The 19,707-nt window shown below is 31.5% G+C and overlaps 1 protein-coding gene and 1 long non-coding RNA gene across 5 annotated transcripts; one reads left to right on the forward strand and one right to left on the reverse strand.

Annotated features, from left to right (window-relative positions):
• Nucleotides 1–1,686: 1,686 nt before the first annotated feature.
• Nucleotides 1,687–7,311, forward strand: LOC124917912. 4 transcript variants are annotated; one of them, XR_007097284.1, is made up of 8 exons: nucleotides 1,687–2,013; nucleotides 2,630–2,712; nucleotides 3,500–3,567; nucleotides 4,870–4,906; nucleotides 5,088–5,226; nucleotides 5,616–5,661; nucleotides 6,520–6,594; nucleotides 6,989–7,311. It is a non-coding gene; the product is annotated as an uncharacterized LOC124917912 (long non-coding RNA). The 4 variants fall into 4 exon arrangements; XR_007097285.1 differs by having other exon boundaries at nucleotides 1,687–1,856; XR_007097283.1 differs by having other exon boundaries at nucleotides 1,687–2,712; nucleotides 6,989–7,026; nucleotides 7,176–7,310.
• Nucleotides 7,312–10,639: 3,328 nt separating this feature from the next.
• Nucleotides 10,640–12,315, reverse strand: LOC124917910 (polygalacturonase-like). The gene is made up of 4 exons (XM_047458176.1): nucleotides 11,878–12,315; nucleotides 11,274–11,563; nucleotides 10,958–11,186; nucleotides 10,640–10,858 (listed from the first exon to the last, which is right to left on the reverse strand). The coding sequence occupies exons 1-4, from the start codon at nucleotides 12,313–12,315 to the stop codon at nucleotides 10,640–10,642; spliced, it is 1,176 nt and encodes a 391-aa protein (XP_047314132.1).
• Nucleotides 12,316–19,707: the final 7,392 nt, after the last annotated feature.

Genomic DNA, 19,707 nt, shown 5'->3' on the forward strand with positions numbered 1-19,707 from the left:
TTTGAAGTTAGCTCAACTAGTTGTGAAGACCGCATTTCTACACAGTCATTTGAACAAGGAAATTTACATGTCTCAACCAGATGGATTCAAAGTTGTTGATAAAGAAAATTAGGTTTGCAAGTTGAACAAATCATTTTATGGGTTGAAGATATCGTTGTGACAATGATACAAGCGACTTGACAAGTTTATGATGGACCACATGTACACAAGACCAAATTTAATTCATGTGTGTATTTGCACAAACTATAAGATGAGTTTTATATCTATCTACTCTTATAAGTTGATGATATGTTGATATAATCAAAGAACCAATATGAAATTGACAAATTAAATGCTCAATTGAGTAAGGAGTTCGAGACGAAAGACACATGGGAAAACCAAATTTAAACATTGTTTAAATTTGGTAATATCTTGCGCGTTTGAGTCGGCGCTAAAGAGCACCAATTAAAAGCACTTAAAACTATTTTTTAATGATAAAGATTTGTAATTGTTATTGTGTCAAGATAAATATTTGTTGACTTTTGTCACAATTAGAATCTCACATCAGATGATGATGTGAGTGGAGAAAGTTTCTTAGTATATAAAAGAAACTCTCATCACAATTAGAATTCAATATCGGAAGATGATGAAAGTGGGTGAAATTTCTTAATCTGTAAAAAAAACTCCCCTCCATTGTTTTATGACACTCAATATTTGTATATCTTCTTTCTTATTAATTGATAGTCTTAGTTTTCGGAGACGTATGCAACATTTGGTCGAACTCCATTATCAAATTAATAAGAAAAGAAGATATACAAATATTGTGTGCCATAAACTAAAGGGAGGAGAGTTTCTTTTATAGACCAAGAAACTTCCCCCACACCTATTATCTTATGATGTGAGATTCTAATTGTGATGGGAGTTTTTTTATATACTAAGAAACTTCTCTCACTGTCATCATCATCCGATGTGAAATATTAGTTACATAAAAAAACAACAACATACCTCTTTTAATATATCAATCAAACAATTATTCTAAAGATAAATATTGTAATATACTAAGTCACTCTAATGCGTATACCATAATGTTTTTCGGTTAATTCGATGTTACATGTACATACACTACTTGTATTCCACTCATGAAGTGTCACCTATACACAAAAGTAAAGCATCACCTCTCTTATTTGTTAATTTTTTTCTCTTTGTACATGTAACACTTTCTTAATGGATACCTGCACTATCAATACATGTAGCATCGAATTAACCATGTTTTTCTTAATATCGAACTAACCATGTTTTCTCAGCTCACATGGAGAGGATCCACTAGGAACATGACATTTGTTCATGATTTTTCTATTAGCATCATGCACAGTTGGAAAAACATCTTTGTTCTCTTTTTTTTTCCAACATAAATATTGTTCTATTACCTTGTTTAAAATTTTGTTTTTATACATAATATTTTAATCATAAATAAAATTTTGAATTTGTTTGCACTAGTAAAAAATTGATCTATAGCTACAGTTATTAGTTACAGTAGAGTACTTTCGTCGCTAATTATAAAGAAGAAAAGGCAAGTTCGATAATTTTTTAATTAATAGCAACGGTAAATAATTAAAGTGGTTATGCCAATATTAATTTTGTTATTTTTTAAATCGGTTAAAATAAATAACCCTAAATTCTAAAGTATCCCTACACGTCTCTCCCTCTCCTTCTCACTCCCTCTCCTTCTCAAAGTTATTGTATCAAAGAGTAGCAAGAGGAGGCCGCCATTTAGGGCAGGAGCAGAGATTTGTTGCTCTGCTTCCGCTGATCGATCATTGTTGTGCTCAAAAACAAGAGAAATGGAGAATCCTCCCATAAGGACGTCCATCCAACCGGTTAGAGAAGATGTCCAGAAACATTTTTTCTTTTATTTTCTTATTAATCTATCGTCGCACCCAAAAACTAACCCTAAGAAATCAAGTTAAGTTGGATCTCATCACTATGCCATCTGTAAAAGAGACAACTGTTTATACAGAAGGAGAAGAAATCCGGGTAATTAACAATTTCCAGATTTGCGGTGCAGGAGCCTGTCGTAACTACATCTTGCCTCATCCATCGCAGATGTTGGTTTAATTTATGTTTAGCTTTTACCTCTATTAGAAACCCTAAATTTTACAAAAGTAAATATTCCATCAATTTCCTAAAAATTTACTCTAACTGCCCGATAGTTCATTCTATTCAACTTAGATTTAAATTGTTTGTTGAGTAATTGACGATAATGTAGTTCTTTCACACCCTTTACACCTTGACCGTAGATTCTATTTTGTCTAGTTCATCTATACTCTATTTGGAAATTGAAGACTGATTTTATGTGTTTGAACTAGTTGAGTCTGTTGTAGAATTTGGGGATTTATTCACAAGGAACATCAAATATGCATATTCATTCTTTTGACTATCAACACACAAATTTAACTCTGGGAAATCTGAATAGTTGCAGATAGTATTTAACCTGTAATATTTATGAGCATCAATATGTTCCCTGATTTTCACTTGGATGAAGTTTATTTTTCATATGCTTGAAGATGATTGAACGACACATCTTATCAATTCTTTGCAACTAATTGACTCTTACTATATTTATTTGGTTGCTACCTTACTTGAATGTCAGGCCTCTTTGTATCAGCTATTGTAAGGCCAATATTGGACAACTATAAAATTTCGAAAAAGGTTCATCAGATCCCTCTTAGCGATGTAAGTACAGAGTTTTTTATGATAAATTCATTTCTTTTTGTCTACATTCCACATGTCTTTGTTAAGATTAGATACAAAATATGTGAAATTTATTTAATTAGAGGTCTTGGCTTATTACTAATTATTACTAATGCAAACCAAGAGTGCTGAAACAGGGGAATATTTGGCTTATATTAAATTGTTCTGATTTTGATATTAAAAAAATTGTATATGGCAACATTTAGATGCAGAAGAAACTTTTGAAAATCTACTTTTAGATTGTAATAAAATTATTGATATTTTTTTATTTATATACCAAGTTGTTGAAGGCATGACATGTAAGAAATGAGGTGGTTGCTGAGAAGCAGATTCTGCAATAAACATTCTTTTGAAATACTTCAAATGTTACTCATAATTTACAATAAGGTTTTGAGTTCATCCTTATACTGCGAAAACACAATAACCTTCTCTTTATTTTTTATGATGAAGATGTCTATTTCGAGTATCATACATTTTTTTCTAATTTTGTAAACCTGTGTTCATCTTGTAGTGTGATTTTAATAAATCCAATAGGCCTATGTCAATGCCATCTTTAATTTTCAACACAATTAAAGCATGATAGGACATGTGTTTTCTTTGTTTGATTTATGCATTTGTTACAAGACAGATAAGTGTATTCACATATAGAGATGTCTTCATTTATGTGGTAAACACCACTTATACACACTTTTGACATATAACACATATAATTGGTCAGATTCCTTTCAAATCTTGCATTATATTTTTATCACTTTCTCATCAAGTACAGGTTCACATTCTCATATGAATATATGTCGGTGTAGCATCTTCTATTATTTCTTGAGGAAATTCTTCAATGTAAGTTCAGTTCTCCCCGGTATTCTTCACTATTAATATATATATATATATATATATGTTTTTATATTTTAAAACAGTGACATTTGCTGGACTTGGATTAGATTGGATGGGTGATTATAGTTTCATTGGGGTAATTAATTATGTCTTTTCTTTTGCGACAAAGTTGTTTTAACTAAATAATCATACTATCTTGTCTGAATTAAGTGTAATTTTTGTTTGATTATTTTCTAAATTGGGATATGTGTTTTTGTTTCTCCATCTTCTTTTGAGATTTTGTTTACACAGATGTATGGTTTGAGATTATTTCGTAGCCTTTTTAGTTGACGACTACCTATACATTTCAATTGATGACTCATTTTAGACTTTCGCTAATCGTGTTCCTTTTGGATTATATGTCGTTGATCGGCTTGCGATTGATTTAAACTGATATCCAGACCTATCTGTTAGAAGTTGTATACATTTTTCTTTGTAAATGATTGAAAGTTAAAAGTTGTGGATTGCTAACTGTTAAAACTAGTATAACTGCTAGAACATGATTTGAAAGTTGTGGATTACTAACTGTTAAGACTAGTATATCTGCTAGAACATGATTCATTAAATACTCTTTGTTTGTTTCTATTGTCTATTTTTCTCTTCAAGCTTCTTCCTCTTGTTTAGTCTTTATGGAGGGTTTTATATATTTTCGGTTCAGAATGTATTTAACCTTTGTCAAAATTTATTAACATTGTAAGTTAATAAAATATTGGCTGAAAATGTATTTGTTGTAGATGTATATCTTGGTGAGAGGAGTTTGATCGTAACCATTTTAGATTTCAATATAATATATAGCTATGTGTAAGTGTTAACAATGAACATTCGTTCTTCTTTGGTGTAGATCTTTATGTTTAATTCTTTCTAAATCAAATCTAATATTGAATTAATACATTTGTATTTCATTTGATTTGTCTCTTGCTCATATCGATGATGAATGATTGATACTTTTCAATTAACCTAAGTAGAAGAGTAAATATTCTTTTGAAGCACGCCACTTGTTCGACACAATATCCCTGAGAAAAATACATTTGAACTATTTTAATAATTACTGAATGTTCTCATTTTTCCTTTACTTTGATGCTTCAATTACTTATTACTTGTATAACAATGTCTTGTCATTATCTTTGTCTTCACTATATTGATCAATTGATCTTGATAAAAAAATCTCAATCAAATAAAAGAACCAAGTTGTTTCTTTATTTCATTTATGTAGTCACTATCAAAGACTATGATTTACTACTAACTTGAAAGATATTTGTTTAATTGCAGGTGAATGTAAATCTTTTGAAGATCTACACATATTTAGGTTATATATTAATTTTATGTCATTTCATCTCAAGATTCTCATTTACATTTCATAAATTTTTTTATCTCGTTGATATTCCATGAAACTATTTTCACAGTAAAAAAGTTACTGACGTGTTTAAATGTTTATGCTTCATATTTAGTTTGGAGTAGAATTAACTATTTTATTTTATCAATTTTAGACAACACAAAGTCGAGGTGTCTTCTATGTTGTCGATGAGGTAGATCTTTGGAAGTCTGTAATTTCCACAAATCATCAAGGTTTCTCTCTTTTGTTTCATTCTTCCAATCAATTTCTTCTCCGTGACATCAATTTGTCAGGTACAAGTCATATACTACCAACCAAGCACAATTTTCACATCTTTATATTTAATCTGGCCTAATATATTTGTCTTTTTTTCCTTGTAATTTTATTTAGTTGAAAATTAGTTGAATTTGTCCTAGAATTATTTGGTAAGAAATAGTATAACATAGTTAAACCAATTATGTGCTTCGCATTTACCCTAAAGATGACAAAACTTATAAAGATGTATTCAAGATAAAATTAATCATCGTATACAGAAAATAACATAGTTAGTAATTATTAATCTGTAAAAAAATATTTGGATTAGATATTGCTAGAGTGAAGCATTGACCATAGATACTAAGATTTTACAAGTTATGTTTATGCTGAAATTTTGAGTTATAGCATTCTTTTTTGTGTTTTCCAGGTACAAGTGTAAAAGTTTTGATGAATTGTCCGGCACAATATCTTGTGTAAGTTCTGGATAGTGTACATATTTACTTATATCAAAAATAATACAATCACTGGATAAATTTGTCTCACTTCAACGAATTTTGAAACTCATAAACAAAATATAAGTATCACTTCAACGAATTTTGAAACGGATAAACTGATAATATTTCCTCAATCATATGGTATCCTCCCTACACTAAATTGATTGGGGGGATAATAATGGATAATTAATTAAGCTTTTGTCTCTATGAAATATAGTATCATATTCCAATATATTTTTGTTGAGCTGATATTTTTAGATGTTTGAGTTCCATAGTTTAAAATTGTCAACACTGGAAGTAGGCCAACTATATTTACTTACCATAGTTAAATAATGTGCAGTATGTTTATTTGATTTCTTTTTGACTTGTTTAATTTTTATTTTATTTTGGTTAACTTTTTAGAATTTTAAAGGAATTTGGATGCTATAAGCACAGACACATATGGTTTACAAGTTTGAATCATTTGTAAGAGTTTCAAAATTGGGTATATATGATTTAGCTCCATTTCCTTGTGAATAAATGATTCAAAAATAATATCATTTTTGAAAACATAACTTTTTACACACATATTTCAGAATTTATTGCAAGTTTCTCATATGGATGCAACAAGTATTTATACATAGGCTTAATTTCATTGAATTTGGTTAAACATTATGCATATTGATTTTAATTGAAACTGCACCATTTAAAATCACTTTTTCTATCATGTACATCATGATATTAATCTTGATAAATTAAATTTGGAAATAGAACTTATTCATATACCAATTTAGAAATTTATTGACAGAAGATCTAAAAAAAATTACATCTAATAAACATTTTTGAATTAAAATGCAGATACAACTCCAAGAACTGATGTAGTATTGTTGAATGAAGAATACAAGAGAGTGCTAAGATCAATACTTCATACAGGTACAAAAAATTGACTACGTTGATCATTTCTTAGTACTTGATGGAAAATGAAAAGTAAATCCGATAGATTATTGATTGATTCATTTATGAGTTTCGTAGTTATTAGTGTGTTTGAAGCCATTTGTTTTTGGTACAAAAGGTATAATTCTTATTTTTGGTTCTTTTGAGGTATATGTCGAGAAAGTTTTTTATTGGATACTTTTGTAGAATTTTTATGATTGAACACTCTTTTGATTATTGTATGAAAGATTTTTATGTGTTTTAATTGAAGAGGTGAAAGATTTTCACATCTTTTTCCTTTCAATATCGTTTCTTTTAGCTTCAATGGGATTGATGACAAAATTTCTATCTTGGTAAGGCTAACTAATATTTTTATTAAATTGATGTGTTACAGGTTTTCTTGCTCATATGATTCTCTGAACTTTGAACTTGGTAAGGCTTTAAACAAATTTTATTTGTATAGTTTTAAGATTATTTTGTGGATCTTGATATTTGAATTAACTAGATTGAAAAGTCAAAATCAATATTCACAAAATTTATTACCAATGATTGTATTTATTATTTTTGGCTTCATTTTACAGGCTCAAGTCACTCCATTGAATAACTATATGTATAGGATATAATTTGTGTTATTAGTTAAGAATTTTTTTTGTAATTATTCAATTATATGTGTAATTAAATATTGATAATTATTATTACATTAAATAGAGTTCTTAACATTTAGTAATAAAAATGAAATTTAGTAAAGAAAAAATCGAATCAAATAGAATTGGTGAATGAAGAAACAAATTAAAATGGGTAAAAAATGTTTATTTTTAAATATTAGGCTTTTAGCGACAGTTATTTTACCCGGTCGTCCTATTTTAGCGACGGTAACAGAAGCCTGTGGCAAAATTATGGCGACGGAAGCAATAGCTACAGCTGGCGACGGGTTCGAATACTGTCGCTATAAACCTTTAGCAACAGGAAAATTGGCAATAACGACAGTATTCACTGTCGCTATTGCTCTCCCTTTTACTAGTGTTGTCTATAACTTGTTTGATGCAAACTATATTCACAGAATGTCTCTTTTTAAGACTTTCATTGACCAAAAGATTTGGCTGTATCCATTGTTTCTCCTTTCTTGACTAAAAAAATTCACAGAATTATTTTATTCTAAAATTTAGAATATGTAGATAAAATTATCAAAAATTGAGTTTAAAAACCAAGAAGTTAAGCTGGCGAATAATTCAAATACAGAATTGAGAATAAGAATTTGATTAATAAATGTGAGGATTGATATTGATAAAACTATGTAATTATTACCATTAATATTAACAGTGATTGGTTTAATTATGATAAATTATTACTATTATATTATATTATATTATTAATAGAGTTTTATAGGATAGTAATTTAAATTATAATTAAAGTTAATTATAATTATTAATATTTTATCAATTAATTGTTTATTAATGATAATTTTACAATTACTTTTAATATATTATATTAATCAAATATTATAATATATGTTTAAAGATTTTTTTAAACAACATAATAGACCAGGATGACAATGAATCATCACAAAATTTATAAAATCTTATTTTCTCCGTCCAGAAAAAAAATGTTAGCTCTAAAGTAAAAGAAATCTTACACAAGTTACATAAGAGCGGTTTGTTACTCTCTTGTAAGCCTTGTTTTCCTTTAGAGCTAACAACTCTTGTGTAAAACTTGTTTTACTTTAGAGTTGTTGTACAATCGCTCTTGTGTAAGGCTTGATTTACTTTAGTGGTGTCGTACAACAAAATCTAAAGTAAAACCAGTCTTACACGAGAGAGTTGTAACTCTAAAATTTAACCATCTCAACCCTTGTCTCAATCAAAGGGCTCAATTCACAGCTTTTGTAACACTTTAAAATTTTATACGCAAATACCCATTAAGTAGATAAGGAAAAAATATTGGAAATGTAAAGATAAGAGATATATTGGGAAAAAGCCACAGATGAAGTTATTCATTTTGAAGAGAGTAAAACCTTAGCGCTAGAGCATCCGGACCAAATCAACTAAAGAGATGACCTGATCTAAAATCCAAAAACACGATGATTTGAGTGTTCTGAAGATGAATTTACCACTGTCCCAAATGCCAAAGGAAGATGAAGAAGGCTCCTTTACAGTTAAGTTGTGGAAGTTGATGTAATCAACAACATGATAGTTCTTAGGATGAAGCATGGATGCGCCGGCTTCAAATGTATCTTCGGCGATTGAGACAGTGGCCATCCTTCCACCAATGACGTCGTGACACTCGTAGATTCGGATGATGACGATGGCATCAGTCAGAGGAAGAAGCATAGCGACAGATAAAGTGCGCGGCGGAGGAACCACCGATTCCACTACCGATTATGCAGAGACTGGAAGATTCATACACTTTTCCTTCCCGGATTGGTGATGATGATGATAAAAGAATGAAGAGAGATAATCAAACTGTTAGCCATTGTCTTGGAATGATGATAGTTCTTTTTTCTTTTTTCTTTTTTTTGTCCTTTGAGCTGAACAGATGGATGAGCTAAACGAAAAAGACTAAAATTTGATTTGATGACTGCCGGTCAAAGAAGAAATTAGGGCATCATTTATTTCAGGTATCTTCAAGAGTTTCTCTAAATAGCTGAACAAAGAGAGAAATGATAGTGCAGGAGAATGAGAAAGTGTTTTTTTCTTTATTCCCCAAATAGCCGATAATTGAAGGAATCCCCAGTATATGGGAATCAATAATTTATTAATTAATTATATCCTCACACCAATCACTTATTTTCATTCCTTTACCCTTTTCATCTTTTAAAAACCCTAATCAAGCACGCCCTAAATGATGGTTGAAACAACTCTTGGTTGCAATATACAGTTGTTGCTAAAAGAAAGTGATGATTGTGATTCTTTTTTTTTTTATTGTTTAGAAGGGACAATAAATATATCTTGTTTCTTTTTTATATCTAGTATACCTTTTATAAGGGTGCAAACTATAAGTTCTTTTTTTGGTAGAGGATGTTTTAAATAATTTATGAATTATTTAAAAAATTGATTTTGGTGATTTTGAGTAAGTGAGGTGAGTTAAAAAAGTTTTAAACGGTTAATAATATATAATGATAATTTTTTTAAAAATAAATGAAAGAAATTTTAGTATTTTAATTAATAAAATAAGTGATATAATTAATAAGATTGAAAGAGAAGTGAAATAATGTTTGATCAAATTAAAATTATTTATAATATCTAACAAAACTCGGTTTAACAATAATTTTTTATTACTTAAAAATAGTGAATTTGATAGCATAACACATCATTGTTTTAAATAATGTGCTAAAATACTCTGATTATAATCATAGAGAATGTTACTACGAAATTTGAGATCGAAAAACATTGCAAATCATAAGTTAGTAAATTCATTCCAATTGAAAAATTGGAAGAATCCTAAATCGACTGTATTCTTTAATTTTAAGACAGGTTCATACAATATTAAATAAAAATTGTTATATTGATTATTATCGTTTAAATATAATATTTAGCAAACTACTCTCAAATTTACTTCACTCTTAAGACAATCTTATAAACCAATTTAATGATATTTATATCTCAATGTTTAAGTCATGAAATTAGAAAATAAGTTAAGTTGTCATGAACCTTAGTGTGTTAATTAATACATGTTTCAAATTATTGAAATGTATTTTCTTTTTATTAATTGTATCATCTACATTTACCATTTTGATACCCAGTAGTATTGTTTTGAGTTTTTAAATCTTTGACATCAGCTTAAACCAAAATAATTAGCCATTATAAATTGAATACAAATACCTTAATATTTGATAATGAACTAATGAAGTACATTAATGGCTTAATTCATCCTCATTTATATGTCTCAATCTTACCAAATCACAGTATCTACCAAATATAAAATATTCATTTGATAAGATATATCCATAAGTATTTACATGTAACATTTACTAATGCTTTCTATAGCCACTAATTTTAATAACTTAGAACGGCTAATAAAACTATGGCATTATTGCGACATCATAAAACTACGAGCAGGTGACGGGTATGGTGGAAGTAGCAATTTCAGCGTTGGAGCATGATACTTGTGCCACCACCTTACTATTTCCGAACAATAAATTGATGTTATTCAACCTTAATCCGCTACATGGATTCGTTTTACTGCAGTCGAATATCACACCGACTTGTTTTGTTGATGTTCCATGAATGTCTTGGTAAGTTATTCCGTTGATATTCACTCCCGACTCCTATAAGATGGATTTATTGACGTTTCTTAGTTAGCTTTCGGGGACTCTTTATTTAATTAATAAAGAAAAACAAACAAAATCAATTATGTAGCCTTATACCTGATTTGAACAACCCTTCCCGCTAGGGCAATAATGTTGATCAATGATTATAGGGTTTTGGACATTGACCATAGTAACATGTTGGAAGAGAACATTCTTAACAAATCCATTACTTGGCTTTGCCAAAGTCTTTATTCGCACCCCGTTTTCTGTTCCTGTAAATGTCGCTGTTGTAACCGTCACGTTTTGTACTCCAGCCTCTTGTAAGCTTTGCCCTAGGCTTCCAATACTGCATGAAACAGTAGTGGATTTCATGTCAAGGAAAAACAGGAGAAATGTTTTGAGAATGAATTAAAGAGAATTACTATGTTTTTACCTGATACCATGGCCAGGCCCACAAATAATATTTTGAATCCATAAATTGGTGGAGCCAGGGCCAATAGAGATGCAGTCGTCACCGGTGCCAATAACAGAGTTGGTGATTGTCACAACAGAAGATTGCGATATGTGGATGCCATCGGTATTTGGACTTGTACTAGGAGCCGATATCTTCAAATTTTGCAGGTTGACATTGTTGCATCCATTTACCGCAATGTGAAACATTTGGCTATTTAACGATGATAATCCACTTACAATGACATTATTCGAATTGCTGATCTCTAATGACTGCATTTGATTATCCACCACAAAAATTATTATATTAAAATTTGAATTCTCATCCCACTTTGAAATTTTTGTCTATCTTCAAAAAACTTATTTTGGTCATCTAAAAAAATGAATTCTCTAGTCCTATAAATATAGTACACGTCAAAACAATTTATCGATAGGAGTTTAGATTAGATAACGCTAAAGTTTTATTGAAATTTTGATTTTTCGTGAAATATCTTATTCGGATATTGATTTTTATGAGATAATATTTTGAAACATAATTTAGTAGATGTATGTTCATAAAATGCAATTTTATGAACATGAATACATACCGTAAAGCCCTTAGGGCAGCCCTTTTTGGAAGCTTTGCAAGCCCATAGGCCGGTGCCTTGGCCATCAAATATGCCTCCATTGATAGAGAGTCCATTGACCCTTTGAAACATTATCCAGTTTGCCGAACTTCCCAGCACCCGATAATCTGATGGGGCCACGAGGGTTCCATTGATGCGAATTGTGATTGCACTAAATTTGCAGTTTAAGCCACTAAATATGGCGGTTGATCGGATCAAGTATCTTCCAGATGGCACATAGATTGTAGCTTGTCCAGCTGAGGCACAAGCCGAAGCCCATGTACTTAGAAAGGCTTTAGTTGAATCGGTCTTACCATCAGCCTTGGCTCCGAAGGTAACCACATTGTAAGTGTCTGCCGTTGCTGCTGCAATTAGGGAGGTTAAGATGAATGTGAAAACAAGACAAGAAGACATCACCATTGTTTTTGTTTATGTGAAAGAAATAAATGAGGATATGGAGAGTTATAAGTTTTGGTGGGTATTTATAAGCAAACATGCAGCATAAGAATTGACAACTAATTTTTGGGTTTTTTTATGGATTAAAGATCATAATGATGCGAGTTAACAAAACGGGCTTAGATGGTGCAAGAGTTAGACTGAGGTTTTATTTTTGTTCTTTTGATGGCCTCTCACGGTTTAGACCAGTTCATGATCGTGACACATATGGCTAGGAAATCCAATTTATCTACTAATTTGATGATTTCTAAGTATTTGGAACAAATGTCAAGAAGTCTTACTGTAATAATTTTGTTTTGCATGTGATCAAAAAAATTATAGCTTTGTTTGAGTCAACTTGATGTTGGAATTAAACTAATTCCATTAATTAAATGGAAATGATATTTGGGCTAATGAAATTCACACCAAATTCAAATGTGAATTAAGTGTGAAATTAATCCAAATGAAATTCACATGAAATTCAAATGTGAATTAAAGTGAAATTAATCCAAATGAAATTCACATGAAATTCAAATGTGAATTAAAGTGAAATTAATCCAAATGAAATTCAAATGTGAATTAAAGTGAAATTAATCCAAAAGAAATTCACATGAAATTCAAATGTGAATTAAGGTGAAATTTCATCCAAATGAAATTCACATCAAATTCATTGTGAATTAAATTTGTTAATTGTTACAATTAACATAAATGTCTTGAATGAGGCAATTAACAAATAATGTTAATTGCCATTGTAACTACAAAATATTTATTGTAGAATGTAACTTGCAAAGATGATGAAAAGGCAAGCAACGATAACCGTTGGATGAATGGATGATGGATTAGTGACCGTTGGATTAAAAAATTGATTATAAGTTTAATTTTCAACTATAAATATCCCTTCACATTGTATTCCTCTCCACACATTATCTTATCACTTCTCTCTCTAGAATTCTAAAGTCTTTCCTTGTTCTTGTGAGTATTCTTGTGAGTGTTCTTGTGAGCGTTCTTCGAGTTTCTTGACTCGATCATTTCTGTGCGAAACCCGGTGATTGTGATTCAGGTACTTTTGTTTAGTTCGCTGTTGTAGTGGTTTTTCTGTGCTAAATCATTGCAGGTTCCGTTGTACCCTGGGAAGCAGCCACCGACGAAACTCTCCAGCACAAACGGGAGACGGTGAAACTGTTTTAAGGGAACTGTGATTCCACAGGCCTCGGAGCAAACGAGAAGATTTTTCTTCATTTCTTAAATAATCTGTTGTATTGTTTTATTATCATTTTATTATTTTCATATATCATTTACGTGTAAATTTTATGAGATAAGATAACCAACAATCTTAAAACAGTTAGCAAATATTACTTATCTCAGATTTTTACACGTTTCTGGTTTTGTTTCAGAAATGTCTACCGAAACACCTACTTCTAACATGAGGATGCCGGTTCCAGCTAACCATTTGGATAAGCCAGAAAAGTTTGATGGCTCAAACTTTAAAAGATGGCAGCAGAAGATGTTCTTCTACCTCACGACCCTAAGTCTTGCGCGATTCCTCACGGAGGATCCTCCCACTCCCAAAATCGATGAGCCAAACGTGGCTTCATCGTCGGATGCAAACGTGCATCCGAAAGTTGATGTGCAAGCGGCTTCGGCCATTGATGCTTGGCACCATTCAGATTTCTTATGCAGAAATTACGTGCTGAATGGCTTATCAGATTCATTGTACAATGTGTACAGTGAAAAGAATACGGCCAAAGAACTATGGCAATCTCTTGAACGTAAGTACAAAACAGAAGATGCGGGTGCAAAAAAGTTTATGGTCGGTCGATTTTTGGACTACAAAATGGTAGATTCAAGACCGGTCATTAAACAAGTTCAAGAGATCCAAGTTATTTTGCACGAAATTCATGCTGAGGGCATGATTTTGGGAGAAACTTTCCAAGTGGCTGCTATTATTGAGAAGTTGCCACCGTCTTGGAACGATTTCAAGAACTACCTTAAGCACAAGCGAAAGGAGATGAACGTAGAAGAATTGGTGATTCGTCTACGCATTGAAGAGGAAAATAAAAGCGCCTCAAAGAAATACTTTAGTCAACATGTGGCTAAAGCAAATGTGGTTGAGCATGGTAAAGACAAGAAGAAACATAATTCTTTTGTCAAAAACCGGAGCCTTAATCCTAAAGGAGGAATCTCTAAGAAGTTCACGGGCAAGTGTTTCAATTGCAATGGCATGGGCCATAGATCTTCCGATTGCAAGAAGCCGAGAAGAGTTCGAGAGGCTAACTTGACTCAAGGATTATCGGACATGGATCTATGTGCGATGATATCTGAGATTAACTTGGTGGGATCTAATCCACGAGAGTGGTGGGTTGATACAGGAGCTACAAGACATGTTTGCTCCAACAAAGAAGTATTTTCAAGCCTCGAAGAAGTGAAGAATGGTGAAAAGCTGTTCATGGGGAATTCTGCCACTTCTGACATACAAGGTGAAGGAAAAGTGGTGTTAAGGTTGTCTTCAGGGAAAGATTTAACTTTAACTAATGTGTTGTATGTTCCAGAGATTCGGAAAAATTTGATATCCGGATCTCTTCTAAGTAAACATGGTTTTAGAATTGTGATTGAGTCGGATAAAATTATTTTATCCAAAGGTGGAATGTTTGTAGGTAGAGGTTATGCTACTGATGGGCTTTTTAAGCTAAATGTAATGGCAGTTAAGCCAAATATGAATGAAAAGAATAAGTCTTCTATTTATTTGTTGGAGTCTTCCATTTTATGGCATGGTAGACTAGGTCATATTAATTATGATTCGATGCATCGATTAATAAAACTGAGTAGTATACCTACATTCGAAATTAATAAGAAACACAAGTGTGAAATTTGTGTTGAAGCAAAATTGACGAGATCATCCTTTCGAAACGTTGAAAGAAGTAATAGACCGCTTGATTTAATTCATACAGATGTGTGTGATTTAAAAGGAACACCAACACGTGGTGGAGGAAAATATTTCATTACTTTTATTGATGATAACACAAAATATTGTTATGTGTATATTCTTAAAAGTAAAGATGAAGCCATAGAGAAATTTACTCTTTATAAAAATGAGGTTGAAAACCAACTTGGTAAAAAGATCAAGGTGTTAAGAAGTGATAGAGGAGGTGAATATGAATCACCTTTTGCCGAGCTATGTGCTCAGCATGGTATAATCCATGAGACGACAGCACCTTATTCTCCTCAGCAAAATGGTACAGCTGAGAGAAAAAATAGAACATTAAAAGAAATGATGAATTCACTTCTATTAAGTTCTGGTCTACCACATAACATGTGGGGAGAAGCTATTTTGACAGCTAATTACCTTTTAAATAAGGTTCCACGAAAGAAGCTTGATAAGAGTCCATATGAATTATGGCATGAAAGAAAACCATCATATGAATACTTACGAATGTGGGGGTGTCTAGCTAAGGTAGCCGTACCATTACCTAAAAAGGTGAAAGTTGGACCAAAAACTGTTGATTGTATATTTATTGGATATGCACATAACAGTAGTGCTTATCGCTTTCTTGTGTTTAAATCGGACATTCCGGATATTCATAAGAATACGATAATGGAATCGAGAAATGCATCGTTCTTTGAACATGTGTTTCCATATAAGTCTAATGAAGAACAACGTTCTCCAAAAAGATTTCTTGAACTAGATGAACAAGAAAAGGAGAATGAAGTTGAGGTTGAACTTAGACGAAGTAAACGAGCTAGAACCGAAAAAATCATTTGGTCCAGATTTTATTACTTTCATGATGGAAAGTGAACCTCAAACGTATAATGAGGCAATTAACTCGTCTGAAGGGCCTCAATGGAAAGAGGCAATTAATAGTGAGATAGAATCTATCTTGCAAAACCATACATGGGAACTAGTGGATCTTCCTCCGGGAAATAAACCACTAGGTTGCCGATGGATTTTCAAAAGGAAAATGAAAGCTGATGGATCAATTGATAAATATAAGGCAAGACTGGTGGTAAAAGGATATCGCCAACGAGAAGGTCTTGATTATTTTGATACATATTCTCCAGTTACGAGAATAACTTCTATTCGATTGATTCTTGCGATTGCTTCTTTGCGCAATCTAGAAGTTCATCAAATGGACGTAAAAACAGCTTTCTTAAATGGAGACTTGGAAGAAGAAATTTACATAGATCAACCTCAAGGGTTTTCTTCTCAAGGGCAAGAAAATAAAGTTTGTAAATTAGTTAAGTCATTGTATGGCTTAAAACAAGCTCCAAAACAATGGCATGAGAAATTTGATCATGCTATGATCTCAAGTGGATTTAAGATCAATGAATGTGATAAATGTATTTATATTAAAGACACAAAAAATGGTTACGTCATTTTATGTCTTTATGTAGATGACATACTTATCATTGGAAGTGATGATAAAATGGTTAAATCCACTAAAGATATGTTAAATTCAAAATTTGACATGAAAGATATGGGATTGGCTGATGTGATTCTTGGAATCAAAGTGATTAGAACATCGGAAGGGATAGTTCTAAGTCAGTCACATTATGTGGATAAAATCCTCGAAAAATTTAACAATGATGATTCTGCATTGGCTAAGACTCCGATAGATACGAGTCAACATCTATCTAAAAATCGCGGAGAGAGTGTATCTCAATTAGAATATTCTCGAATAATTGGGAGTCTAATGTACTTAATGAGTTGTACAAGACCAGATATAGCCTATGCAGTAAGCAAACTAAGTAGATACACGAGTAATCCGGGTAATAATCATTGGAAAGCCATTGTACGATTACTTAGGTATTTAAGAAATACTCGTGATTATGGTCTGCACTACACGAGACATCCTGCTGTTATCGAAGGGTACACTGATGCTAATTGGATTTCAGATATGAAAGACTCTAAGTCAACAAGTGGATATGTATTTACACTTGGAGGTGCAGCTATATCTTGGAAATCTTCTAAACAAACTGTTATTGCAAGATCCACGATGGAATCTGAATTTATAGCTCTTGACAAATGTGGTGAAGAAGCTGAATGGCTACGTCTATTCTTAGAAGATATTCCAATATGGTCTAAGCCCGTACCAGCAATTTCTATTCATTGTGATAGTCAATCTGCGATTGGACGAGCTAAGAGTCATATGTATAATGGTAAGTCTAGACATATACGTCGTAGACATAATACCATTAGACAATTACTCTCTACTGGAATTATCTCAATTGATTACATAAAATCAAAAGATAATATTGCGGATCCGCTAACCAAAGGGTTAAATAGAGAGTTGGTGTTAAAGTCCTCACAAGGAATGGGACTTAAGCCTACAATAAGTTAGTATGAAGGGAAACCCAACCTATGATGACTGGAGATCCCAAGAACTAGGTTCAATGGGACAACCTAATTGTACTAAACTTGGTAGATTGCTATGGGTAAAAATCCTACGATAAAATAGCATTTCGGGAAAGGATAAGCACACAGGCTTTTAATGATTCTTTATGAATAAAGAGATCACCTATGTGAGAGAGAAGTGGGGCCGCTTCGAAAGAATTGCACGGCTCAATTCTAGACCCTCTCACTGAACCAGGCGAGTGTTCATGGCCAAAACGAACACAATCATGAGAACTGACATGTATCAGGAAGAATTTTATGTGAAAGTGTGTAATCGTTTACACAAAAGGCAGAATAGTTCAAGGACATCGAGTCTACTAATCGGCTAGTAAAGTTATATACTTTCATAAGGGAAGGTTCAAAGGGTTACACCTACCTATCCTATGTAAAATTCAACTGTTGAACCTTTCACCGGGTTAATCTTTCAATTTCCATTAATGTGGGGGATTGTTGGAATTAAACTAATTCCATTAATTAAATGGAAATGATATTTGGGCTAATGAAATTCACACCAAATTCAAATGTGAATTAAGTGTGAAATTAATCCAAATGAAATTCACATGAAATTCAAATGTGAATTAAAGTGAAATTAATCCAAATGAAATTCACATGAAATTCAAATGTGAATTAAAGTGAAATTAATCCAAATGAAATTCAAATGTGAATTAAAGTGAAATTAATCCAAAAGAAATTCACATGAAATTCAAATGTGAATTAAGGTGAAATTTCATCCAAATGAAATTCACATCAAATTCATTGTGAATTAAATTTGTTAATTGTTACAATTAACATAAATGTCTTGAATGAGGCAATTAACAAATAATGTTAATTGCCATTGTAACTACAAAATATTTATTGTAGAATGTAACTTGCAAAGATGATGAAAAGGCAAGCAACGATAACCGTTGGATGAATGGATGATGGATTAGTGACCGTTGGATTAAAAAATTGATTATAAGTTTAATTTTCAACTATAAATATCCCTTCACATTGTATTCCTCTCCACACATTATCTTATCACTTCTCTCTCTAGAATTCTAAAGTCTTTCCTTGTTCTTGTGAGTATTCTTGTGAGTGTTCTTGTGAGCGTTCTTCGAGTTTCTTGACTCGATCATTTCTGTGCGAAACCCGGTGATTGTGATTCAGGTACTTTTGTTTAGTTCGCTGTTGTAGTGGTTTTTCTGTGCTAAATCATTGCAGGTTCCGTTGTACCCTGGGAAGCAGCCACCGACGAAACTCTCCAGCACAAACGGGAGACGGTGAAACTGTTTTAAGGGAACTGTGATTCCACAGGCCTCGGAGCAAACGAGAAGATTTTTCTTCATTTCTTAAATAATCTGTTGTATTGTTTTATTATCATTTTATTATTTTCATATATCATTTACGTGTAAATTTTATGAGATAAGATAACCAACACTTGAGAATTATATTAGAAATGCAGTTAAGGTTCAAATAATTTAATAGTAATGTATATATGATTGTGGTGGGTATGTGAATTTCTAATAATATTAAGCAATTATGTCAAATTGGAACCATGTGGAGGCTCATTGATAAGTGGAGATAAAAGATAATGCTCTTCTGTAAATCATTGAAGAATGTTTATACTCTTTTTAATTATACATATTCTGCTAAATCTATTTATAATAATGTCTGCTTGAAAAGTGGCGACTTATTGGTATGCCATTATTTTATATATAATGACTAAAAGTTCATTGTTGCCCTCAAACTTAACAGAACATTAATGAGATTCTTATAAAAAAAATATATTTTTTTAATATATTAATGTATTTATGTAAAATTATAAATTTATTTTATTGTAGTACTAAAAGTTATAAAAAACTATTTGAACGTAATTGGTTAAAAGTTAAATTATGATTCTTATACCTCATCTTCAAATCCTAGAAGTTGATTAATTTTTTTATGTTACTTAGAAATGATTATGATGATTTCTTTGTTTAATTTGGTCACCATCTATTATTATATGCTAT

The sequence above is a fragment of the Impatiens glandulifera genome, unplaced genomic scaffold (genome assembly GCF_907164915.1).
Source record: "Impatiens glandulifera unplaced genomic scaffold, dImpGla2.1, whole genome shotgun sequence".
NCBI classification, from domain to species: domain Eukaryota; kingdom Viridiplantae; phylum Streptophyta; class Magnoliopsida; order Ericales; family Balsaminaceae; genus Impatiens; species Impatiens glandulifera.

Coding starts and splice junctions, on each gene's coding strand:
- LOC124917910 (XM_047458176.1), bottom strand. CDS start 12,315: ATGGTGATGTCTTCTTGTCTTGTTTTCACATTCATCTTAACCTCCCTA. Junction 11,187..11,273: donor GGGCCTGGCCATGGTATCAG/GTAAAAACATAG, acceptor TGTTTCATGCAG/TATTGGAAGCCTAGGGCAAA. Junction 10,859..10,957: donor GGAAGGGTTGTTCAAATCAG/GTATAAGGCTAC, acceptor TCCATCTTATAG/GAGTCGGGAGTGAATATCAA.